Source organism: Arachis hypogaea, chromosome 19, assembly GCF_003086295.3.
Source record: "Arachis hypogaea cultivar Tifrunner chromosome 19, arahy.Tifrunner.gnm2.J5K5, whole genome shotgun sequence".
NCBI lineage: Eukaryota > Viridiplantae > Streptophyta > Magnoliopsida > Fabales > Fabaceae > Arachis > Arachis hypogaea.
In genome coordinates this window covers 15,688,040-15,715,158 of record NC_092054.1, presented here as the reverse complement: position 1 = coordinate 15,715,158, position 27,119 = coordinate 15,688,040, and the positions used below count along the sequence as shown (strand labels likewise).

General features: G+C 32.2%; 2 protein-coding genes and 2 pseudogenes across 2 annotated transcripts; 1 reads left to right on the top strand and 3 right to left on the bottom strand.

Moving 5' to 3' along the window:
- Window positions 1-1,672: 1,672 nt before the first annotated feature.
- On the bottom strand, window positions 1,673-5,033 carry LOC112779914 (putative receptor-like protein kinase At3g47110; annotated as a pseudogene).
- Window positions 5,034-6,526: 1,493 nt separating this feature from the next.
- Window positions 6,527-8,544, bottom strand: LOC140182157 (uncharacterized). Its single transcript, XM_072228282.1, has 7 exons — window positions 8,283-8,544; window positions 8,016-8,173; window positions 7,584-7,901; window positions 7,312-7,400; window positions 7,088-7,194; window positions 6,657-6,891; window positions 6,527-6,545 (listed from the first exon to the last, which is right to left on the bottom strand). The coding sequence occupies exons 1-7, from the start codon at window positions 8,542-8,544 to the stop codon at window positions 6,527-6,529; spliced, it is 1,188 nt and encodes a 395-aa protein (XP_072084383.1).
- Window positions 8,545-10,302: 1,758 nt separating this feature from the next.
- LOC112775141 (LRR receptor-like serine/threonine-protein kinase EFR) lies at window positions 10,303-13,583 on the top strand (annotated as a pseudogene).
- Window positions 13,584-13,867: 284 nt separating this feature from the next.
- On the bottom strand, window positions 13,868-17,262 carry LOC112777494 (uncharacterized). The gene is made up of 2 exons (XM_025821879.3): window positions 16,629-17,262; window positions 13,868-14,492 (listed from the first exon to the last, which is right to left on the bottom strand). Exons 1-2 carry the CDS (start codon window positions 16,912-16,914, stop codon window positions 14,122-14,124), a joined length of 657 nt encoding a protein of 218 aa, XP_025677664.1. The 5' UTR covers window positions 16,915-17,262; the 3' UTR covers window positions 13,868-14,121.
- Between the last annotated feature and the right edge of the window lie 9,857 nt (window positions 17,263-27,119).

Here is a 27,119-nt window from a genome sequence, read left to right as displayed (position 1 = left end):
CTTTACTCGCACCTTATATATAACACATATTTTTTAAAAATTAGGTATATAATAAAGGAAGTGAGAGTTGAACTCACAATCTCTCTTATGTAATGACTTATAATTAATGAATAACTATTAAATTAGTTAGTTAATTTAGTAATTTAGAGCATTAATTTTTTATTTTTTATTTATTAATATGTATAAAATTTAAAATAATTAAATTTTATATTTACTTTAAAAAAATTAGATAAAGTAGGATAGGATAGGGTTTAGAATTTTAGGATGCGAGTAGAGTTAAGATTGAAAGATTCTCAATTCGCAAATAGAATAGACTTATAATAAAATTTGCAGGTAGGATTTGATACCATTGCCAGCCCTACCTCCAAGCCATCCACGACAGATTTGATACCGATCTCACTATACCACTCCGTCAGCGATGCAAATTCCTTCCTCACTTGCTATGCCGGCGCGTCTTCCTTTATGCTCTGCTCGATTTGTGGTACACAATCGCTGTTATCGATTCTCCGCCGTCGCTAGGAGAAGGAACTCTCTTTTAAAAACAATAAGCCCCAAAACGACTTTCAACTACATCGTATCACCTGTTTCTCTAATTAACTTTTTAATTAACATTTATCACAAAGCTAAAACAATTACCCTACATTAAAATTTAATTTCTATGGTCAGCATACTCCAAAGGTGGCACGCGTCACATTTCTACTGGATATTCTCCCTTTGGTCATCTTAGTCACCGTTTGGTTTGGGCACCACATACGTCGCCTTATATATATATGGGGCATAGAAATCTATTGTCTTGTATTGATTGATTCTATTATACGCAGTTGAATGTACGAGTTTCTGTGTCTGATACATCTATTCAATCATCTGCTTATTTGTCTTGTACTCTTCTTTTCAACCTTTTCACATACAAACTCGTTCATATCCATATGGACGCTGCCTAGCTCATCGAATATCCTAATCCTAATTGTTAATAGCAATAAGTTGAAGCGCACAATAAATATGTCAATGGCGATGAATACCTAATGTTGACAGAGACAAATTAGAAAGTAAAGAAAATGTTATTTTTCATCAATAATTGACTTGTGTTAATAATTGTAATAAATATCTGGTCATTGATCAATAATCAACAAAAGAATTCAATTCTTTCACGTTCTTTACTCTTAATTTGTTATTCCAGTCAATAAGGCAGCGTTTGGTTACATCAACCAAACGGAGCCTAAAGGAATGTAGAACCATTTTCCTCTTTACAAAGTAGTAACCAGAGAATAAAAGATAGAGTGACCCTTAAACAAAGAAATAAAACATGTATACTGTTGACTACCAATAAAAGTAAAAAAATTCAATGATAAATCACGTAATAGGTGATTAAATGAACAGACAATAAGTGTGTTTTGTTTGTTATATGTTTTTTTAGTAAATTCCCAAAATCGCCTCCAACTTTTGAAAAGGCTGATAAAAATAAAATTGATTCCTATCTTTGTTAACAAAAAGATTTTAATTTTGATCCGTATAAAGTGTTTTAAACCGTCATCCAATTACATCTGTTCTTTTGGATGACTATTTAGGTCATGAGTTTTGTTGATATGGTGTTACCTAATTCAGTGCATATGTAAAAATTAACCATATTATGCATACACTAAAAATTGGTCACCAAATCAGTTAGACACAATTCTTTGTTATTGTACTCATTATTTAGTAGCATTCATTTATATGTCAATGTTGAAGAAATACATCCTTGGTAAGATTTAGCTCCCTAGTGACATCTGCCATGTTCATTCTTTCATTCGGGGATTCAACTGAACAAGCAAGTCCAATTCTAATTAGAGAAAATACACACATGGTTAGCTTCTTTGTGTAGTTTTCTTCTTCTCCAATTTGTTTTGGCAAAAGAGTTGAGTCCATAATCTCTAGAAGATTGTTTGAGTATGCCATCTTCACATAGTTATGAAGATTGTTATCATCTTTAAACATTTCTTCCATTGGCCTCCTTCCAGTCACCATTTCCAATACTAGAATTCCAAAAGAATACACATCACCTTGCATTGACACCTCACAACTCATTCCATACTCTGTCAAAACAACATGCCAACATTTAAAAAGTGAAAACAATAAAATTATGTTTTTCGCTTTCACTTCCTCTTTTAGTTATTTTAAAAACATTGAAAATGGAGAGAATAAAAATTTAAACTAAAAAAGTCCTTATAAGATTGGATGAAACAGATTATACCTGGAGGAGCATATCCAATAGTTCCCTTGAACACAGTTGTGCTAGATTGATTATGAGGATCACCATTAGTCATTGAGAGAAGCCTTGCTAATCCAAAATCAGTCACATGAGCAACCATGTCATCGTCAAGAAGCACATTCTCTGGCTTTAGATCACAATGAACAATAGGTTGTTCACATCCATAGTGAAGATAATGTAATGCAGAAGCCACATCAACAACAATATTTAGTCTTTGAGTAAGGTCTAATGTATATAGCCTATCTGTGATTTCAGCACTAGGATGCAACCACTTTTCTAAGCTTCCATTAGGCATGTACTCAAACACTAATGCTTTAAATTCTTGGCTGCTATAATCTATGCTCGAGCAACATGTTAAAATCTTCACCAGATTTCGATGCCTGATAAATTTTAGAGCATTACATTCGGCAATGAAACTCTTGTGAGCTCCACTCATTCGTAGGTTTATCACCTTTATGGCGACGAACTTGTGTTCGGATTCAAGGAATCCTTTATACACAGAACCAAAGCTGCCAGATCCAATCAAGTTACTGGTAGAAAACCCCTCTGTTGAATGATGTAGGATTTGGTATGACACCATTGAATACTGATTTGTTGATGCTGTCAAAGATGATGTTCTTTTCTTCTTCTTGCTCAAGAAAACAACAACAACAATTGAAAGCAAAATAAGGCATACAACCACACAAATTATGATTATGGCTAGCTTCAAATTATGGTGATTGCTTCTTGCCATAACGTTGGCAGGGCATGGTGCAAGATGTAACTGTAAGACACCTCCACAAAGCTTATTATTACCAACAATTGAAATTGAAGTTGCATTCTTGAATACACCCTCCAATGGTACCTTCCCTTCTAGCATATTGAAAGACACATTCAAATATGTTAGAAAAGAAAGCCTCTGCATATCTGTTGGAATTGATCCGGACAAGTTATTTTGCGAGAGATCCAAATGAGAGAGGCCTTTCAATGAAGCTACTGATGAAGGTATCATGCCACTGAAAGAATTACCATGTAAGTTTAAATATTCCATACTTGTGCACTTTCCAATAGTCATAGGAATCTGGCCAGATAGATAGTTATTGGAGATATCCAAAGTTCCAAGGTTTCCAAGAGCTCCAACCTCAACAGGAAGAGTGCCATTCAGTGAATTATGAGATAAGTTCAGATTTGTGGACAAGGATGAAAGGCTAAAAACCTCCACTGGTATAGCACCACTAAAATTGTTTCCTGAAAAATCTAAGTACAACAAGTTTTGCCAATTTCCAATACTTGGTGGAATTTTCCCATGCAACATGTTGTTTGAAATTCTTATTTCAACCAGTTGAGTGAGGTTACCCAAGGAGAAAGGTATGTCACCAATAAGGTGGTTTGCACCCAAACTCAATAGTTGCATTTTCTGAAACTTTCCAAAAGAATTTGGAACAAACCCAGTAAGGTGGTTATATTCCAAATTCAAGGTAATTAAGTTTATGTTATTGCATATAGTTTCAGGGATAGTTCCATGTATGTGATTAAAATCAAGACTAATTTCAGTGAGTTGAGTTGACAAATTCCCTATGGAGTTGGGTAAAACACCTCCAAAATTGTTGGAACACAAAACCAAACTTTCCAATTCAGTACAATTAATCAAAGATGTTATGAAATCCAAGTCTAGAGCTGAATTACTACCAAGATTGTTGTAGTTTAAATTTAGCCAATAAAGATCCTTCAGGTTTCCTAGATTTGGAACTTTTCCAACAAAACTACAATAGCCAATATCAAAAAGTTGAAGTGAAGATGCATTTGAAATAGAAGTTGGAATTGGACCTGAAATTTGATTCCCTCCAATGCCAATCTCTTGCAGACTGATGAGGTTGGAGAACATGTTGGATGGAAGAGAGCCATGAAACTGGTTTTCTGCAGCATAGAAAAGAGCGAGCAAGGACAGATTGTAAAGCGAAGAAGGAAGCTCCCCGGACAGTTTATTGGCACCAATGGCAAAACCTGATAAGCTTTTTAATTTTCCAATTTCTTCAGGTATCTTGCCTTCCAAGTAATTATAACCCATAGAAAGAATACTTAGAGAAGAGATATTCCATATGGAAGATGGAATTTCTCCAGAGTAGTTATTCTTGTTAAGACTCAACTTTTCAAGCTTCTTAAGAGTGCCAATCTCCATTGGTATTTGGCCGTAGAGATTGTTACTCGACATGTTTAGAAGCCTTAGCTCCGAGCAATTAGCCAAACTGACAGGAAACTCTCCTGTCAGTTTGTTATCCGGGAGGTAGAGTTGTTGTAATCTGAACAAACGACCTATCTCCCGGGGATTTCTCCATAGAAGCTATTGCTTGCAAGGTTGAGAGTTCGCAAGAAAGAGAGATTTCCAATGTATGGAGATATTGTGCCATGCAACTGACATTGTTGAAGGCTCAACTGTTGCACTCTTTGATGCTTAATGCTGCATGTGATTCCATGCCAGTTGCAGAAGTGGCTTGAAGCATTCCATGAGCTTAAAACTCCATATGGATCGTTGGATATTGATTCTTTAAACCGAAGCAATGCTATAACATCAGTCTCATTTCCTAAAATGTTGGTGGCTAATGAAGGTTTAAGCCCCACAAAGAATACATAAAAGAAAAGGAGTCGCATTGAAGGGAAGAACATTGTTTGGATATTAATTTTTGGTTAGCAAGTTGAAATTGCAGTGCTTGTTTTTTTTTTATAGAAAATGGGAGATGCTAGCAGCGGAGCGTATGTCACTTTTTTCAAAAGATGATGCAAATTGATTTTGTTTTCCGCTGTAATTTAATAGAAAAACCGCAAATTAATTGAGAAATTGTTCACATTGTAAAGATTTCATTTCTTAATGAATTGCTTTTTGTTAGTCAACTTGCCGGCCATGACAGTTGCAACTACAAAACTAGATGAGAAGCGGAAAAAAAGGTGAAGGCCCACATAGTCACATATCTTCATGTAATGTTGATCAGTTCCATGATTTAATATTTTTTACTAAATTAATATTTAATATTTTTTTGTTATTAACTTTACAGACATCTGGATATAAGTTTTTACGAACTAAAAATTATATATCTAAAATAAATATTATTAAAAAAATATAGGTAAATAATAAAAATATTAAATAATATGAACAATAAATATATTGGATGTTTATTTTATTAGGTGTGCAGATGGTTATTCTAATATTAAAATTTAGGTGAATAATTTAAAGATATAATGTGTTTTTATTTAATTAGTGATTGTTCATATTGTTCAAAAAAGTCATTAGTTACCTAGCATAACCCTATTATTAATAGCTAGCTTTTATTATTATTTGCATTCCATGAGTACACACTTATCTGATCATTCCACTTAAAATCTCGTTCTATTATCAATTATGATGTCAGCATGATCCAACTATCCAAGTAGGGCTCGAGCGAGCTAATTTCTTTCAAATTTTAAACTAGAAAAATAATAGAGGGATACCCGAGAGGAGAATACGAGTGGAGATAGATGAAAGAAGTCTCGAAGTCCAAGGAAGTGCCTCTGTTTCACTTCATGTCTAATTTAATTAGAGATGTTCCTATTTTTACCTGCTTGCTTCCCTAAGTAAAGAAATATTTTTTTTTTTAAATAAAAGTTCAACACAACAAGTGAAGTAGAAGACAACAGATCAATTACAGACAATAGACTAAAGCAAGTTCATGTAACACTAATAGATACTTCCTGTTACATTCGACAATGCCATCAACAACAGAAGGGATCCACACCTAACCACTCTTTATAGTTCATGAAGAACTGTTGTATAACCTCTTCAACCCCTCTTCTTTTATTTTGAAAGATCCTTCTATTCATTTCTAGCCAAATATTCCATATAATCGCACATAAACATACCATCCACCTCTTGCACCCCTATTTACTAGTTGGTAGCTCAATCCAACTTTAAAAATGTTCCTTTAGCATCTCTGGGCACGACCATTGTCTTCCAACAAAGGACAGCCTAGTACACCAAACCTGCCAAGAAAAATCACAACCAAGAAACAAGTGGTAACCATATTCAACACCTTGATTACATAACACACATGTCACATCTTCTTGAGTAACTACTCCCAATCGACTCAGCCTCTCCTTTGTATTTACCCTTCCAATCAAAATAAACCAAACAAACAATTCAACTCTTGGCAGGACTAGACCTTTCCAAACTGTCTTAATAAAGCTGTAACTTGCTATATCTTCTGGAAGCATTTCCACCTGCAATTCCTGCACAAAGGAATTAGTAGAAAAGACACCTTGTTTATCAAATTTTCACACAACTCTATCCTCTCTGTCATGTGCAAGTTTAACCAGTCTTAAAGTTTCATGCAACAGGTTCACTAGTTCCAATTCTCATTGGAAAAGCTTTTGTCTCCACTAGAAGTTCCATCTCCACTCTAACCCGTCCCAGAACCCACAATCCCTTATAACAGATCCTGTTTGGTTTGAAACTGAGAACAGCCTCGAAAATAAGTCTTTCAGGGACCCACTACGCAACCATACATCCTCCCAGAACCGAGTTCCTCTCCCATCACCAATCTCCATAGCCAACCCATTAATCATCTTCTGTCTTACTTGTTGATCTTTGAACTGTATTTGGCAGATATCCCTCCATGGTCCCCCTGAGAAAGTAACACCTGGGATGACAGCATCACATTGGTACTCAGATTGTTACAAGAACACACCACCTTCTTCCATAAGAGGCAATCCTCCTTTGAAAACCGCCACCACCATTTAAAGAGAAGGACTGAGTTACACACCATAGCATCCTCAACCCTAAACCGCCAAGTTTTTTGGGAGCCTGCACCACCTCCCACCTGACCATTGCCATACCATTTCTTCCATCCTCCTTGCTCCAAAGAAACCTTCTCTGTAGGAAAATCAATTTCTTTGCCATAGCCTTTGGCATTTTATACAAGTTCAAATAATAAACAGGGAGGCTGTTCAAAACAGATTTAAGAAACACCAGTTTACTTGCTCTATTGAGAATTTTGGCTTTTCAGATGCTCAACTTCTCCTCCACTTTTTCTATAATGGGCTTCCAAGTCCTCACCAACCTCGGGTTTGCTCCTAGCGGGATCCCCAAGTATTTCACCGGCAAAGAGGCAATCTTACAACCCAGCACTCTAGACATACGCTGCACCCACTGATCATCACAGTTAATAGGAATCAAGCTAGACTTATCAAAATTAATACTCAATTTCGACATGAGCTCAAAACAACATAGGATCCTTCTGTAATTTTTAATGGTCTCTTCCTCAGGGGGACAGAATAGGATGGTATCGTCCGCAAACTGAAGATGTGACAGCTCAACCTGATCTCTACTCACCAGTAGCAGCGAGATATGCCCATTTCTCACTGCTTCCCCAAGCATCCTATGTAGCACGTCAACGACAAGTACAAATAGAAATGGAGATCGAGGATCACCCTGTCGCAAACCCCTTTCCATCTTAAAAGGCTTAGATGACGATCCGTTTATCAGCACTGACATTGAACTTGTACTTACACACTCCATAACCAAATTCCTCCATCTCCGTCCAAAGCCCATCTTTTGCAATACAAGGTCTACAAAACTCCACTTGACTCTATCATATGCTTTCTGGAAATTCAATTTCATTATCACCGCTTCCTTCTTCCTCATTTTAATCTATTGAACAGTTTCGCATGCGATAAGAGCCCCATCATGAATCTTTCGTCCCTTGACAAAAGTACTTTGAGTCTCACCTACTAGTCGTGGCATGATTGCTCGCATCCTCCTAACCAGCATTTTCGAAATGACTTTATAGACACAGCCTACTATACTGATCGGTCTCAAATATTTGATTTCCTTTGTCCCCTTAAACTTAGGGACCAACGCCACCCAAGTGAGATTCGCATCCGCCGGTAGCTTAGAAGACAGGAAGAAATCCAACACCACCGCTGTAAATTCAGTGTCAATTTCAGTCCAGCACCTCTTTATAAAGTTCATGTTGTACCAATCACTTCCAGGAGTTTTGGAAGATTCGCAATCCTACACTGCTTCTTTAACCTCCTCTGGAGTCGGTTGCACCTCCAATGCCACCAATCATTTCCACCAAACCGTCCCTAAACCCCACCAAAGGAGACTTTTCCTGATGATACAACTTCTTGTAGAAGTCTCTAATCTCAATCTTAATCCTCGCTTGGTTCCTTATCAACCTACCATTAATGAGTAGCACATCAATTCTGTTGTTTCTCCTTCTCGCAGAAGCTAAGTTGTGGAAGTACCTTGTGTTCTTATCAATGTCCTTCACATGTCTAGAACGCGACATCTGTTTCCAATGTAGCTCCTTTCTAACATACCATTTCTCACAGCATATGTTTTAATTTTTTTTCTAATATCTTTACTTTCATATTTTTTAAATAAATAATTAATTATTTTATTTACTGAAATATGTAATTTAGAGCGTATTTACCAATTTACATCATATTGATTTATCTCGTTTACATTTGAATTTAAAAAAATACACATATCTCGTTTACACTGTAAAGGAGATAAATGAGTGTGAAGTAAATTGATAAATACACTATAAATTATATATTTCACTTAAAAAATTTTAGAGTAAAATGATAATTAAACTTCTAAAAATTTTAATTTTGGACTAATTAGTCCTTGAAACAAAAAAAAAATTACCAATTTGGTTCCCCTACCAATTTGGTCCTCTACCATAGCAAATAGTAGACACATTATATTCTTCTATCAATTTATCAAGTAAAACTTAATGGTAGTGCTTATATGTACCATTAATTACTCGTATATGTCTATTTATAAAAAATTATCATGTATATAATAATTTTTGGAGCAAAACATCACTTATTTTAATAGAATTCATGATAAATAAAAAGCAGTTGATAAAGATTATATAAAAACTCAAAAAATAATGAAAGTTTCATTCTCCAAAACTACATCGTTTTCATATTTATGTGGCAGAAACATGTACCCTTGTAGATAACGAAATATATAAACAATTTCGTTTCATTTTACACTATCTATTTACAGAAAGACATATTTATCGACCGTTCGTTGAAAGACCTAATTAGTACTATTTTTTTTCTTGAAAAACTAATTACTCCGAGATTAAAATTTTTTATAATTTAATGGTCACTTTACTCATTAATCAAACATACATGAGACACCATCTTACTTGGATCATGCTGATATCATAATTGATAATGGAGCGACATTTTAAGATAAAACTTATTACTAACTAAGTAGAGAACTGCATAACTCTGAAAGTCTTAATAATTATTTTCTATATTTTGATCCATCCCGTTAGAATGTCGGCTTTTCTCAAAGTAAACTTCCCCGTTTATTTTTCACAGGCGAGTCATTGTTCTTGGCCATTTCTGTAACATCTGTGGCTTATGCTTACTGGTATGTTTATGTAACTTTTAAGGCTTATATATTTGCAAATGAAATCTATATAAACTTTTGAAAAATACTACTAAATAATGATTTTTAACTCTGCAAATAAAAAATAAATATAGGAACACAACGCTAAAAGAGAGCATGATCAGATATCTTCTTTTTTATATCAATTCAGTGTGTACTCATAGAATGCAAATAATAATAAAGCTAGCTATTAATAATATTTATTTTAGATATATAATTTTTAGTTGGTGAAAACTTATGTACAGATGTCTTTATGAAAAGTTAATAGCATAAAAACGTTAGATAATAATTTAGTCAAAAATATTAAATCATTTAATTGATCACAACTATAACTATCAACTTTACACGAAGATATGTGAGCCTTCACCTTTTTTTTCCACCTCTCATCTAGTTTTGTAGATTGCAACTGTCATGGCCGACAAATTGACTAACAAAAAGCAATTCATTAAGAAAAGAAATCTTTACAATGTGAACAATTTCTCAATTAATTTGCGGTTTCTCTATTAAATTACAGCGGAAAACAAAATCAATTTGCATCATCTTTTGAAAAAAGTGACATATGATCGGCTGCTAGCATCTCCCATTTTGTATAAAAAAAAAAAACAAGCACTACAATTTTCAACTTGCAAACCAAAAATTAGTATCCAAACAATGTTCTTAACTTCAATGCGACTCCTCTTCTTTTATGTATTCTTTGTGTGGCTTAAAGCTTCACTAGCCACCAACATTTTAGGAAATGAGACCCATGTTATAGCATTGCTTCAGTTTAAAGAATCAATATCCAATGATCCATATGGAGTTTTAAGCTCATGGAATACTTCAAGCCACTTCTGCAACTGGCATGGAATCACATGCAGCATTAAGCATCAAAGAGTGCAACAGTTGAGCCTTCAACAATGTCAGTTGCATGGCACAATATCTCCATACATTGGAAATCTCTCTTTCTTGCGAACTCTCAACCTTGCAAGCAATAGCTTCTATGGAGAAATCCCCGGGAGATAGGTCGTTTGTTCAGATTACAACAACTCTACCTCCCGGATAACAAACTGACAGGAGAGTTTCCTGTCAGTTTGGCTAATTGCTCGGAGCTAAGGCTTCTAAACATGTCGAATAACAGTCTCTACGGCCGAATACCAATGGAGATTGGAACTCTTAAGAAGCTTCAAAAAATGTTGAGTCTTAACAAGAATAACTACTCTGGAGAAATTCCATCTTCCATAAGGAATATCTCTTCTCTAAGTATTCTTCCTATGGGTTATAATTACTTAGAAGGGAAGATACCTGAAGAAATTGGAAAATTAAAAAGCTTATCAGGTTTTGCCATTGGTGCCAATAAACTGTCCGGGGAGCTTCCTTCCTCGCTTTACAATATGTCGTCGCTCGCTATTTTCTATGCTGCAGATAACCAGTTTCAAGGCTCTCTTCCATCCAACATGTTCTCCAACCTCATCAATCTGCAAGAGATTGGCATTGGAGGGAATCAAATTTCAGGTCCAATTCCAACTTCTATTTCGAATGCATCTTCCCTTCAACTTTTTTATATTGGCTATTGCCGTTTTGTTGGAAAAGTTCCAAATCTAGGAAACCTGAAGGATCTTTATTGGCTAAATTTAAACTACAACAATCTTGGTAGTGATTTAGCTCTAGACTTGGATTTCATAACATCTTTGATTAATTGTACTGAATTGGAAAGTTTGGTTTTGAGTTCCAACAATTTTGGAGGTGTTTTACCCAACTCCATAGGGAATTTATCAACTCAACTCACTGAAATTAGTCTTGATTTTAATCACCTACATGGAACTATCCCTGAAACTATATGCAATAACATAAACTTCATTACCTTGAATTTGGAATATAACCACCTTACCGGGTTTGTTCCAAATTCTTTTGGAAAGTTTCAGAAAATGCAACTATTGAGTTTGGGTGCAAACCACTTATTGGTGACATACCTTTCTCCTTGGGTAACCTCACTCAACTGGTTGAAATAAGAATTTCAAATAACATGTTTCATGGGAAAATTCCACCAAGTATTGGAAATTGGCAAAACTTGTTGTACTTAGATTTTTCAGGAAACAATTTTAGTGGTGCTATACCAGTGGAAGTTTTTAGCCTTTCATCTTTGTCCACAAATCTGAACTTATCTCATAATTCACTGAATGGCACTCTTCCTGTTGAGGTTGGAGCTCTTGGAAACCTTGGAACTTTGGATATCTCCAATAACTATCTATCTGGCCAGATTCCTATGACTATTGGAAAGTGCACAAGTATGGAATATTTAGACTTACATGGTAATTCTTTCAGTGACATGATACCTTCATCAATAGCTTCATTGAAAGGCCTCTCTCATTTGGATCTCTCGCAAAATAACTTATCCGGATCAATTCCAACAGATATGCAGAGGCTTTCTTTTCTAACATATTTGAATGTGTCTTTCAATATGCTAGAAGGGAAGGTACCATTAGAGGGTGTATTCAAGAATGCAACTGCAATTTCAATTGTTGGCAATAATAAGCTTTGTGGAGGTGTCTTACAGTTACATCTTGCACCATGCCCTGCCAACGTTATGGCAAGAACAATCACCATAATTTGAAGCTAGCCATAATCGTAATTTGTGTGGTTGTATGCCTTACTTTGCTTTCAATTGTTGTTGTTTTCTTGAGCAAGAAGAAAAAAAGAACATCATCTTTGACAGCATCAACAAGTCAGCCATCAATGGTGTCATACCAAATCCTACATCATTCAACACAGGGGTTTACTACCAGTAACTTGATTGGATCTGGTAGCTTTGGTTCTGTGTATAAAGGATTCCTTGAATCTGAACACAAGTTTGTCGCCATAAAGGTGATAAACCTTCAAATGAGTGGAGCTCACAAGAGTTTCATTGCTGAATGTAATGCTCTAAAATTTATCAGGCATCGAAATCTGGTGAAGATTTTAACATGTTGCACGAGCATAGATTATAGCGGCCAAGAATTTAAAGCATTAGTGTTTGAGTACATGCCTAATGGAAGCTTAGAAAAGTGGTTGCATCCTAGTGCTGAAATCACAGATAGGCTATATACATTAGACCTTACTCAAAGACTAAATATTGTTATCGATGTGGCATCTGCATTACATTATCTTCACTATGGATGTGAACAACCTGTTGTTCATTGTGATCTAAAGCCAGAGAATGTGGTTCTTGATGATGACATGGTTGCTCATGTGACTGATTTTGGATTAGCAAGGCTTCTCTCAATGACTAATGGTGATCCTCATAATCAATCTAGCACAACTGTGTTAAAGGGAACTATTGGATATGCTCCTCCAGGTATAATCTGTTTCATCCAATCTTATAAGGACTTTTTTAGTTTAAATTTTTATTCTCTCTTTCCATTTTCAATGTTTTTAAAATTGTGAAAAGGAAATTCTAAATGAGGAAGTGAAAGCGAAAAACATAATCTTATTGTTTTCACTTTTTAAATGTGATATTGGCATGTTGTTTTCACAGAGTATGGAATGAGTTGTGAGGTGTCAATGCAAGGTGATGTGTATTCTTTTGGAATTCTAGTATTGGAAATGGTGACCGGAAGGAGGCCAATGGAAGAAATGTTAAAAGATGATAACAATCTTCATAACTATGTGAAGATGGCATACTCACACAATCTTCTAGAGATTACGGACTCAACTCTTTTGCCAAAACAAATTGGAGAAGAAGAAAACTACACAAAGAAGCTAACCATGTGTGTATTTTCTCTAATTAGAGTTGGACTTGCTTGTTCAGTTGAATCACCGAATGAAAGAATGAACATGGCAGATGTCACTAGGGAGCTAAACCTTACCAAAGATGTATTTCTTCGAGATTGATATATAAATGAATGCTACTAAATAAATCTGTTCAATAACAAATAGGGAAATGCAAAGTTTGCAACTTATTAATAGTAGATTTGTATGTTTTTGGTTGGAATTTCCTTTATTTATCTGTAGATTTGCCATAACTTTTGTCTTCATTGTCAACTTATTAATAGTTCCATCTTTATTCAACTCATGAATTATGATAGTGTATTGGAGCATTTTCAATTAATTAAGCCTTTTTACAAACATAGGAAATTTTCAGCCCAATTATTTGCTTAACTTTCAACAATAAAGTTTGCATTAAAGCACTAGGTTTTGCATAAAATTTGAATCTCAAGATGCATCTCCAAGCACAAATAAAAAATAAATAAGCCAACTTGTTCTATGATGCTACTCTAGATTTTCATTCGTATCGTCAATAATTCTGAGCTACAAAACTGCCAACTCCAAAATCTTTTTCTCCATTGAAAAAAAAAAGAAACCACTAGATGAGAATGAGGCAACTGTTAAGCAATGATCTAAAACAAAGGAATCATATGTGATTTCGCAACCAAATCAATGATGGTACAATGATATATTTTCCTAAAAACTCGGTTCGCCAACGAAATTCTACTTTTTTTCCTCAAACCTTGTGTCGTGATGCTTGAGCCTGAAGATTCTGGTTGTCTTCCAAGAGCCTGTCGTATTCGAGTAGTAGATCCGCGGCTTGTTTTTGAAGCGACTCAACGTGAGCTTCGGCAGTTTCGACTCTTTTGTCCTTCTCTTCGGACTCCGCCTTTATCTTCTTCAAACTCTCCGAAAGAGTTGAAATTTGTTCCTTTAGCTGCTTTATCTCCTTGGAAGCTTTATCTTGCTTTTCCTTAAGCAGCACGTTTTCTTTCCGAAGGCTCTCCAGTTCTTCTCTAGAAGCTCCTGCATTACTCCGTAACTTACTAAGCTTTTGCATATAATGGTGGACACGATCAATTATGAATCCAAGGAACAATGTAAAACCTGCAACATCGAATTATCGCATACATGCAGATTCAGCTTTGTAACAAAATGTCAATATATATTTAACTTGGCGAAGGTTAAAAGATGAAACTTTGTATGCTGTTGAAAATCAAAGAACCAACCATGAAAATGGGAATTTCATCAAGGATTCAGTTCTAAGCAAGTTTCTGGCTATTGAAAAGTATAACTTTGGCTTTGTCCACAACTCCGAAGGAAATCAGATAGTGACTGAAGTTTTTGAATGTATAGTGATAAACTGAAGATTGATGGACTATAATTGGTAATTAAAGGATCAGCAAGAAAAAGAACATACGTGTAGCCAAACTTAGAATGAAAATATAGATGATAAGATTGAGTAAGAATCATGGCTAATCAAAATGATCATGAAACAAACAGAAACATTACTAGTCCTATAGACACTTTAGTACATCTGAAGACACACCTAATTCCTTATTCTTTTCCTGCCCAACTAATACACAAACATTTGGTCCTATGTCTTACCATAAACATATTCATAAGATTTACACAACAAAAGAAGTAGGAGCTCTACTCAATGCCTACAAATTGGTACTTCCATTTAGGGAAATGAGTTCTCAGTGAAGCATGGAACTACAAGGTACATCTATGCGCAAAAGTAGCAATTTAAGAACTATCAATTCAACTTTAAAATTTCGAATCCAATATGCTTTATGAGAAAGCATTCAGCAGTTAATGCTCCCAACATGGTAACAACCGGTATCTACATGTCTTACTAGGGAGTAGGGACCAACTAATCTGGTTCAGGGTTTAGTCACAATTAAGGCTCTTCGTCCTTCAAGGGAGTGTGTTTAGTGGGGATCAAACCCAGAAGCTCTTCCCACGTACCCATCTTGCATTGCCAACTAAGCCACACCACATTGGTATGTTCCCCACTCCTTTAACCACACTAGTTTATCCACCAGGTCCAAAACCGATAAAAACGACTGTGTTGAAGCACACCCGCATCAATAATCACCATGAGTATACCTTCACTACCACCACTCTTTTCATTTTTCAAAACTAATGCTACAATAGATTCTACTTTGTGTCACCATCTCATTCAACTTGTAAATACCAGTACTACTTATTCCATCAGATTTAGTACCACTTAGTACTTAACAAGACAATTATTATTGTCAATTCTATTGTGACTTGTGTCAGTATAATTACATGAATATTCAAAACAAATTGAAGAGAAAACATCAACAATTTATAAAAATTTGAAGTATATGCCGTATACTTCGATAATCAATGAATGAACACACACCAACATAACAGAAGATCCGACTTTCCATTTACCAAGTTTGATCCTAAGGCAAGAGGCTTGATCATATTTCAATTATTCATCAAGCTTTTTCAAGTTATTCAGTTACCTTAGTCCTAAATTCTCAGTATCACAGCTTAGGCAAAGAAAAGCTAAACCAAGTTTGAATACAGAACCAACTAGTTGAATTTAAGGAAATCCTCTCACAATCTATGAAGTACTACAATACACAGAGTGGAGTTTTATAGGAATCACATTCAACTAGGGAACAAAATAAGCTGCAATTGGTTTAATTTCCTTAAAATTCAACCACAAAAGAAATGTGCCAAATTTCTACACAGCCATTTTTAACCATGGAAGCCCTTTCTTTTAAGGTATTGATACCGATGTAGATTACTTAATGCCGACTCCAAAAGGAGCTTCCTGTTCTTCCTATTCTCTCTCATTCAAACATTTTCCATATAGGGCTATGTTAGGCCTGCGACAGCCAAGGTAAAACTTCGTCGCACCCCAATGCATGGACACTACTCAATGACGTCTTTGATCTATGTAGTCGACCCCACCTAGTGGGAAAAAGCTTTGTTAACTAGTCACTTATGATAACAACTACAAAAATGCTATTTGTACACCAAAATCAGCCACTAATATATTTGTGTATAAATATATGTGTAATTTAATTTATTTTCAACATGTATTTGTATTCCAGCATGTATTTTATACTGGTGACGGACTTTTTTCGACTGATTTTTGTATACATGTAGCAAAGTCCTAAGAACTATGTGTGTTAGACAAACAAACAAACAAACAAATAGGATCACATGAGCTAAAAGAACAAGAAGCAAGAATGTTCATACCCATAAGTGAAGCTTCAAGCACATGAGTCCTCCAGAGAACTTGATCCATGGGTGACATGGTACCAAGCTTAGCACCTTTATTCTGGATCTTGACAATACTCATGAGGCTTGAAATCAGAATAACAGACATTGTCCCAGCAATTGTCTTCACTGTAGCTGGACCCTTCCCCATCTTCACTTGTTCAATTGTCTTCATCACAAGCTCCCTCAATGGCCCAACTTTCACTAACAAAAGAAACCCCATCACACACTCCACAAACAGAACCATATACAACAACTGAATCATTCTCTTTCTTTTTCTCTATAAACACACCAACCCCACTGCAAAGAAATCAGAGAAATGGAAGGAATCTACTACCCCAACAACCACATATACTTTCATTAAAAGGTACCCTTTATGCCAACCAATGAAAACAAGAAGGAAAGGAACACATGCGAGTTCAGTGAGTTAGTAATGTATGAACACTTGTCTGATTAAGGAGTGTATTGGGTTGCAAAAAGGGTTTTGCTTTGTTTGAAGGAAGAGGAGAAGAATGAAGATCATGAAGTTGAAGCGCTTAAGAAGTAGGAAGAGGCGTGTGAGTCACTGTGTCGCACTCAAAAGGTAAAGTACATTACAAGACAAGGATAACACAATTTACAACAAAAGAGAGACCAGTCTGGGATAAAATAAAATAATGGAATTTAAAATACAAAAAAGAGTTGAAATTATTTTCAAATTTGTTAAAAATTCAAAACATATTCAAATGTCACAAAATTACACTATTGGTAAATGTATACTCTGAAGTCTGAAACAAATTAGAAAATATGATTTTGGATGTCGTGTTTTGAAATAATAATTAGAAATGTGATACATTATTCTTCTCCTTATTTTAAATTTACTAAATATAAAATTTATTTACCACTTATAAAAATAGCATTTTTTATTTTTTTAATTTTAAAATATTTTAGATTATTTTATCATTAACAATTTTAGAGAATATTTTTGTCAATGGCTTAGTAATTTGAAAACAAAAATTTTCAATTTACTTATGAGAGCGCATTTGAATTTCCATTAAAATTTAAAAAAAAAAGTTAAAATTATTTTCAAATTTGTTAAAAGTTCAAAATATTATAACCTTATAGAAGTTATATATTCTAAAAAATTATAGAAGATTTTGATGTTGTTTTGTTTTCTATTATAATTTAAGAAAATGAGATATTACTGTTCTGAAAATTTAATATTTTATATTCAGTGATTTTTTTTTTTTAGAGAAAAATCTAAAATAGTCTCTGACAATTATTTCGAGAGACAACGAGGCATTTGATACAAAAAAAAACTCAATCCGGCCCCTGACAATTATCTCGAAAAAACAACGAGGTCTCTGTGCAAAAAAAAAAGATCACGAGTCGAATTGGGTGTTTTTTTTTTTTTGGCCTCGTTGTCTTTTCGAGATAATTGTCAGAGGTCGGGTGGAGTATTCACTCTTTTTTTATAGCTTTTTGTCAATAATAAAAATAGATGGACTATACATCTATATAATTTTCTATCCAAATTCATTTAAACTGCCCAACACAAAAAAAAAAACTCAATTCCATTAAATGAGTGTGTATTACACGTGCCTAAACCCCCGAAAACGTTTAACATTCATTCGCGCATTTACTATGAAACAGCGTTCCTTCTTCAATCTTGAAACTGCTACTTGAGAACTTCGAATCTCGCTCAAAATCTCTCAAAGTTTCATAGCTTTTTGTCAATAATAAAAACAGATGAACTACACATCCATATAATTTTCCATCCAAATTCATCCAAACTAGACCAACACAAAAAAAAAACCAATCCCATTAAATGAGCATGTATTACACGCACCCAAACCCACGAAAACATTTAATATTCATTCGCGCCTTCACTATGAAACATCGTTCCTTCTTTAACCTTGAAACCGCTACTAGAGAACTTCGAATCTCTCTCAAAATCTCTCAAAACTTGATCGTTTTCTCTGTGAAAACTACTTCTACTCAAGAATCGCGAGAAGATTTCGAAAGGAAGAAGAAAAAACAAACAAAAACAACAACAGAGATTGCGAAAGGTATGATAAATTAAAAACTACTATTCATTTAAAATCTCGCAATTTCGCGTTTCTCCTAGTTGCATTTTAGGTTTACTGAATTGAGTTGCTTTATTTAGTAGATCAACTTATTCTTAATCGATTTTTTTTTTTTTGCGTAATTAGGGCATAGGAATGGAAATGTGTTCTTATTTTCATTCAATTAAGTGGAGTTGGTCATTTTGATTCACTTGATTGTTAGTGTGTTCAGTTAAGTCATTTTGCAGGCAAAAATGCTTTTGTTGCTGATTGAATGTTTATCAAATTTATTCAAAACATGAATGGTGTTCTGTTCAGTGGAGTTGGTCATTTTCATTCATTTGATTGTTAAGTGTTCAGTTGAGTCCTTTTGTATGCAGAAATATTTTTCTTGATGATTGAATGTTTTATCACGTTTTATTCAGAACATGAATGGTGTTCAGTTCAGTGCAGTTGGCCATTTTGATTTACTTGATTGTTAGTGTATTCAGTTGAGTCCAGGGGCAGAGCTAGAAGAAATATTAGAGGGAGGACAAAAATATTTACACAATAAAATAATACTAAAATAAAATTTTAAGGGGGGCTAAACTGAAATTTACATATAATTTACATGTAAAAAAATTAAAATTAGGGGGGCGATTGCCCCCCTTTTTATGTATGTAGCTTCGCCCCTGGTTGAGTCCTTTTGCATGAAGAAATATTTTTCTTGATAATTGACTGTTTATCACATTTTATTCATAACATAAATGGTGTTCAGTTCAGTGGAGTTGGGTATTTTGATTCACCTAATTGTTAGTGTGTTCAGTTGAGTTCTTTTGCATGCAGAAATACTTTTGTTGCTGATTGAATGTTTATCACGTTTTATTCAAAACATGAATGGTGTTCGATTCAGTGGATTTGGCTATTTTGATTCACCTAATTAAAAATATGCATACTTATGCTTGTCGGTGTATTGAGTGAAGTATTGACCAAATTTTTTTGTGCTTACAGAAAAAATAAAAAAGATGATGATGACAAAAAAGCAGAAGTCGTGCTATAATGTAAGCATATGTACACATTAAATATATTTATCCCTTTCATTCAAATAAACTAATTCCTTTCAATTGAAATTTAGGAAGAAATTGATGCTTTCAAACTCAAATATGGTCCAAATATTATATTGCACAAACTGTACAAAATCAGAAATCAAGTGATTCGGGCATCTAAAGCAATAAGATTTCCAAAGCCATCTGCTGCCCTCTCCATCCCTTATTGTAAATTCACATCTGGGGATATAGATAGTAAATAAGATATACTTTATTTAACTGGTTGTAGTTAACACTATTTTGTTTAACTTATTTAAAAAAGCAAACACGGCTTCTTTCAATGTATATAAGTGAATATTAATGTAAATGTTATTAAAAATCTAATGTTAATGTATATATCTGATTCAAGATGGATTAGTCCTTGTCCTGTTGGTATGAGATATTAATGTATATATCTGTTAGAACTGTCTGGCTGTTGTTTTGTTCCATGTTCACAGTGAATGGAATAAGGGTATTTATCAAACATTAAGAGCCCCAAAACACAAATGAACCGAAATTAATACATTGAATGAACCAAAAAAGTGCATATATCAATATAGCAGAAAGATCATTTTAAAAAAAAATGTTGCTATCAGTATTTAGTTTTAGAAACATTTGAACTCTTTGACATAACAGAATAAATTGACTATTCAATAAACAAAAAAGTGACTATTCAATAAAGAATTTCAAAAAGCTAATATCAAACACACACAAAAGTGACTATTCAATAAAGACTAACACTAGTCAGAAGTTAACCTTCCTATAACTTCAGTGAACCGAAATTTGCTCATACATCAATGGAAATTTATGTTAATAAAAACTGAATGATTGGTAATTTTTGCTCAGTCTGATTTCAGTTTCCTCGTTGGTTTCGATGGTGCGACGCACAAACATGCTTAGCTCCCTGTGTTGTTTGAGCATCTCTGTCCAATCTGGAGAGCAGGGGTGTGAATGATTCAAAACAACTTTGGAAATTGTCCAAAGACCGACGTCCTTCAACATGTGTACATAGATCCTGGCTGGACAGTTTATGCTGGCTGAGGAATTTGTCTTCAGAGTTGGAAATATCTTAGATTTCTACCTCCCCTCTCTGCTGCATACGATTAGTTGATTCTTAATCTCGTCTCCCTTCCGAGTCGTGTTCCTTATTTCAGTAGAAAAACCGACAAGTTTAGAATAATTTTTGTAGAACTTTCCAACTTCTTCTAGTATCTTGAAAGTCATTCCGACCTTTGGGGCAATTTGTTATCCACAACACACCTGATCTGCATAATGAACAGAACATGCATGTTATTATGGTGAAACAATCATATAGTACTAAATGAACGGAACATTATCTATTATATAAATTTAAATTCAAACAGCTTTCTGCATAATGAACCAAACACGTTATTATGGTGAAACAATTGTATAGTACTAAATAAACGGAACATTATCTATTATATAAATTTAAATTCAAATAGCTTTCTGCATAATGAACCGAACACGTTATTATGGTGAAACAATTGTACAGTACTAAATAAACGGAACATTATCCATTATATAAAATCAAATTCAAAACACGTATGTCTATAATTTAGAGATTATCAATACAATTCAATTCAATTCAATTCAGAACACCTGCGTCCATTCAATTCAATTTAGTAATTACATTCTATTCAATTCGATTAAAAAATAATCCAAACCTCGTCACCTTGATTCGTTTCAGAAGAATAATCCAAATCGCTCTCATTCAACTTATTTGAAGTTGAATCATTCATTTTTTTTTATTCAGAAGATAAATACTATGTGCAGATCGAAGAAGAATGGGAAGAAGATAAATGCAACGTAAGCAAATTGAAGAAGAAAACGAAGAAGATGGACGCGAGCAAAAAAGAACGACGAAGCTTATTACGTTGAATGCAATGCAAATCGATAAAGAAAACGAAGAAGAAGAACGCGAGCAGAGAAGAACTAGGAGAGCTTTACGTTGAGCAGAAGGTTTAGGTTGCAGCAGAGAAGGTTTACGTTAATATATTAGAGCGCGTGTATCACAAATGAGTTGGGGGTGGGGGAGGCGCGTCTAGCCAAAACTGCTTGGATAGCTTGGATGTATTTTTTGCATGGATGTAGAACATTATTGTAATAAAAAATATTTTTAAAACATAAAATTTAAAAATTAAATTTTAATTATGTATTTTGTATGCACTTTATTTACCAAAGAAATCGTATTTTTTAATATTTTAATAAATTTAAAAATATTTTTAAAATATTTTTATTGTTAACAATTTTAGAGGATATTTTTATTAATAATTTAATAATTGAAAAATATTTTTTTTAATTTACTTATGATAGCATATTTGAATCTTCATTTAAAAACAAAAGATTTTTGTAGTTTTCACTTTTTTTTTTCTTCTTTTAGCCACGGTTCTACTTTTTTAGCAGCATCGTCGTCCTCCTCCTTTTAGCTCTTCCATCGATAGAAAATTAGTACTAATAGCAGAGAGGAATATGATTGCTAGTATAATAAAAAGAGATCGTAAATATTGGTGATTAACAATGATAATAAATATGCAATAATTAGCAGATGTTTAGTGTTTGAATCTTCAATAATCCATGAGTTTTCATAAGACGAAAAAATTTTATTTTGTCTTTTTATCTTTTTTATTTTTTCAGATAATTATTGTATTATCCTTTCGTTTATAGAGAATCAAAAAAGAAAAAATTCTTGGTATATAGGTAGTCTATTTGATACATATTTCAAATGTTCGTGATATAAAGATATTAAAGATTATTTAAAAGTTACTATTCATATTTTTAAAATATTCAATTTAATTTGACATATTTTTATTTTATTTATCTAGTTACTAAATTGGGTTTTATATTATGGGTTTAGAATTTTTTATTTTAATCTAATAAGAGATTATAAATATTTTATAAATGATTGTAGTTGTAATTCAAATATTAGAGGTGTGAAAACTCTCCTTTTAATTTTGTGATGAAACCATAATGTAGACAAATAAAATTCAGTGAATCCCTCTACTGAATAAAAGGTTGAAAAGTCCCTTCGATTTAATTTTCAAATTATGGCATGGACAAATTAGATTAAAAAATTTCTTTCTTGTTACGTCAAAAAATTAAGTAAAAAGTAGAGTAATTTTTTTTGTATTCAACTTTTAGTCTGTCTCTTTTATTTTCTATTTTAATTTTAATGTATTTTTTTATTCTGTTTAAATTCTTGTGTTTTTGTTTACACTTTTTTCTTATCACTATTAGCTCTCCTTTAACAACTTTCATTCTCCTATTCAGCATCTCATTGTTGCTCATATGTTCTTTTTCTAACTTGTCACAAATACATGAACAATATTCAAATAAATAAATAAACAAAATAAAATAAACACCCCCTACTAATTCAAATCATAGAACTTAAAAATGTTGAGACTACTTTTTTTTGGCTCATTTTTTAAATTGTTCTTTTATCAAAAAATTTCTTTTCACATTATTTTTTTTTTAAACTAAACAAATTCCTAGACATCTTAAATTCTAGAATATAAATTCTAGAAATACTCCCCTACTAATCTCAACATTCGAATCAACGACCACAATTAATTTTTTTCCATAAGCAAATAATCACATTTAAAATATTCTACAAGATGATAAAATTGAAAAAATTAAACAATTCAACAAACAACACTTCATCCACTAAAAATATAAGCTATTCATGTTTTTCAACCATCACTATTAGGATATCAATCAAAAGACAACAAATATTTTCAAAGTGTTGATTTGACTTCTGTCGATAATTTTGTTAAGTTGGATCTCATAGTTAGTATTATTGACGCATCGAGGCGTGACAACGACGATCATCCCTAAAGAATGATTGACATGGCTAGTGGTGGAGGTCGAACAAAAATAAAAAAAAAAGAACAAAGGTCAAGAGTATATTTTTTTCTGAATTTTTTTCGTTAATTTTTGTAATCAAATTGCTTCCTTATAAAATTACGTAGCTGCAATTGCGATGTATTTATCTCGTAAGTAATCAAATTGCTTCCTTATAAAATTACGGCGTCGTTTTAGAGTGAGAGGACTAATATGTCCTGTTTTAAAAAGTTACACGTTTTGTTGTGAAAGGACTAATACGTCTTCTTTTCAAAAGTTCATCCCACGTGGCAGCCCATAACGGCCACGTCAGCACCACGGAAGCCACGTCACCGTTTTTTATCAGGGCAAACGGAGCGACTCTAACGGAGGGGTAAATATGTCCACTTTTTCAGAGGGTCAGGGACATTAAAGTATTTTTCAAACCTTAGGAACAAAAATGTCCGCAAAAAAAAAGGTCAAGGACGGATTTATTCTTTACTCTTATACCTCCTGAATTTTTTGATGTTAAATTTTGTTTCTTTAATTATACAACAATTCAAACTTTTGCAACAAAAAATTAAGAACTTAAAGGTTTAATACTATTTTTTATGTTTGAGTTCCTCCATTCATCTTGGCACGCAGCTAAATTGTTTTCTTGTAAGATTAAGTACCCATCATATATTCATCTTTTAAGAAGCAATTCTCATTTATTAAAATTGTTTTAATCTTCAATTTTTTTTTTAAATATTCATATTGAATTTTTTATTTGTAATTTTAGTTGTGTTATTCTATCTTTTTAACTCTTATACTGGTAAAGTATAATAAAAAAAGTTTGTGAAAATATTTTTTAAAATATTAAAAATATAAAATAGGGTAAAAAACGTAAATAAGCCAAGGGAGCTGAGAAATTACGTAAATCCGTCAAACTGAAAATTACTTCATAAATGAGCCAAAGTACATTACTATATAATTCGAACCAGGTTAGTTCGAACTACGAAAACACATAATTCGAAACCAAGGTAGCTCGAATATTGATGGAACAAGTGATGCATGTAATTCGAACCTAGTTGGTTCGAACTAGGATTGAGAGTAATTCGAACTAGGTGAGTTCGAATTACACGTTTGGACGCTTCAGCAAGTAATTCGAACTTAGTTGGTTCGAATTAGTCAAAGTTTGCCTCGAATAGTAATTCGAATTATGCTGTTAAAAAATTAATAATTTATTAAAAAATTTATTAAAAAATTAATAATTTAAAAATTAAAAAATATATATTTTATTTCATACGTTAAAAAAAAAGCTAACAAAATATTTAATTACGAGACTTTTTTAAAATATTAATGAGCTATCAATTCGAATTCCATACAATACTTTTCTATCCATTTTTAATAGCTCATGAATATTTTTTAATAATTTTTTTAATAAATTTTTTTAAATTATACTACAAATAATATTTTATCCTATGCAAAATAATTTTAAAAAATGGCTTAAAAAATGTTAGGAGTACTATAAAAATTTGTAATGTTCTAATAACTTAGGTAAATACATGAATGTACTCAAATTTTAAATAAAATATTCTACACAGTCAATAATAATTTAGAAATGAAAGAAAATATTTTATTTCATACAAAATAATTAAAAAATATATTTTATTCTATACAAAATAATTTTAAAAAATGGCTTAAAAGATGTTATGAGTACTATAAAGTTTGTAATATTCTAGTGATTTAGGTAAATACATGATAAAAATATTTTTTCTTTAATTTCTAAATTATTAGTGACTATGTAGAGTATTTCTTTAATGTCCTAAGTCATTAGGACATTACATATTTTTATAGTACTTCTAAAATTTTTTAAGCCATTTTTTAAATTATTTTGCATAGAATAAAATATTTTTTTTGTGGTATAATTTAAATAAATTTATTAAAAAATATTCATTAGCTATCAAGAATGGGCAGAAGAGTATTGTATAGAATTCGAATTGCTCACCATATAATTTGAATCATTCGAACTTCCACATGCGTAATTTGAATCATGTAATATCTCACCATATAATTTAAATAATTTTATTAAAAAATTATCATGAATATTTTTTAATAAATTTATTTAAATTATACCACAAAAAAATATTTTATTCTATGTAAAATAATTTAAAAAATGGCTTAAAAAATGTTAGAAGTACTATAAAATTTGTAATGTCCTAATGACTTAGGACATTAAAGAAATACTCCACATAGTCACTAATAATTTAGAAATTAAAGAAAAAATATTTTTATCATGTATTTACCTAAATCAATAGAATATTACAAACTTTTATAGTACTCATAACATCTTTTAAGCTATTTTTTAAAATTATTTTGTATAGAATAAAATATATTTTTTAATTATTTTGTATGGAATAAAATATATATTTTTTAATTTTTAAATTATTAATTTTTTTAATAAATTATTAATTTTTTAACAGTATAGTTCGAATTACTATTCAAGGCAAACTTTGACTAATTCGAACCAACTAGGTTCGAATTACTTGCTGAAGCGTCCAAACGTGTAATTCGAACTCACCTCATTTGAATTACTCTCAATCGTAGTTCGAACCAACTAGGTTCGAATTACATGCATCCCTTGTTCCATCAATATTCGAGCTACTTTGGTTAGAATTATGTGTTTTTGTAGTTCGAACCAACCGTAATGTGCTTTGACTCATTGTAAAACAATTTTCAATTTGGCGGATTTACGTAATTTCTAAGCTCCCTTAACTTATTTACGTTTTTTACCCTATAAAATACAAGTTACAGAATATTGTCACGAAAAAAAAAAAAAAAAAACACTTTAGGTATAAGTCATTCATTTTAGATTGACGAGAGATCTATAAATTTCTTTTCTGTGGCAAGTAGCTGGCATTTGTTTTTTAATTTTGAAAAATGGATCATGAGCTTTAAGGCTTTATAAGTCCTTATTATTTATATCCTTATAAAATATATTTTTTTTCTTTTCATTCATTTTGTATTTATATATTATTATAATTTTTAAAAATTTTATTGTAGTTATTTATTTTGTAATGAATATAATTAAAATTTTAATAATAATTTTAAATTAAATATTTTTATAAAATTTTATATTTTTTATTATAAACTTTTTTTTGTATTATTATAAATAATTTTGTAAAATTTAAAAATTATTTAAAAGATATTATGAGTATTATAAAAATTTATAATGTATTTGTTATGAACTTATTAGATAATAAAAATGTAATTATATAGACACGTATTATTAAATTAATTTAATTCGATTTAGCATTGGTTTCGTATAGATATAAATTGAATCAATAGACTTTGATTTATTTTTTTGTGTATCAAAATACAGTAAATCGAAACAATAACTTCAATTTACTTATGGTGTATCACATTCAGTAAATCAATATTACTTGTTTCAATTTATCTTGTGAAATCTCTTTTTTCATAAATCGAATCTATTTAATTCGATTTACTAATAATTTATCTAAATCGAATCAATTATATCGAAT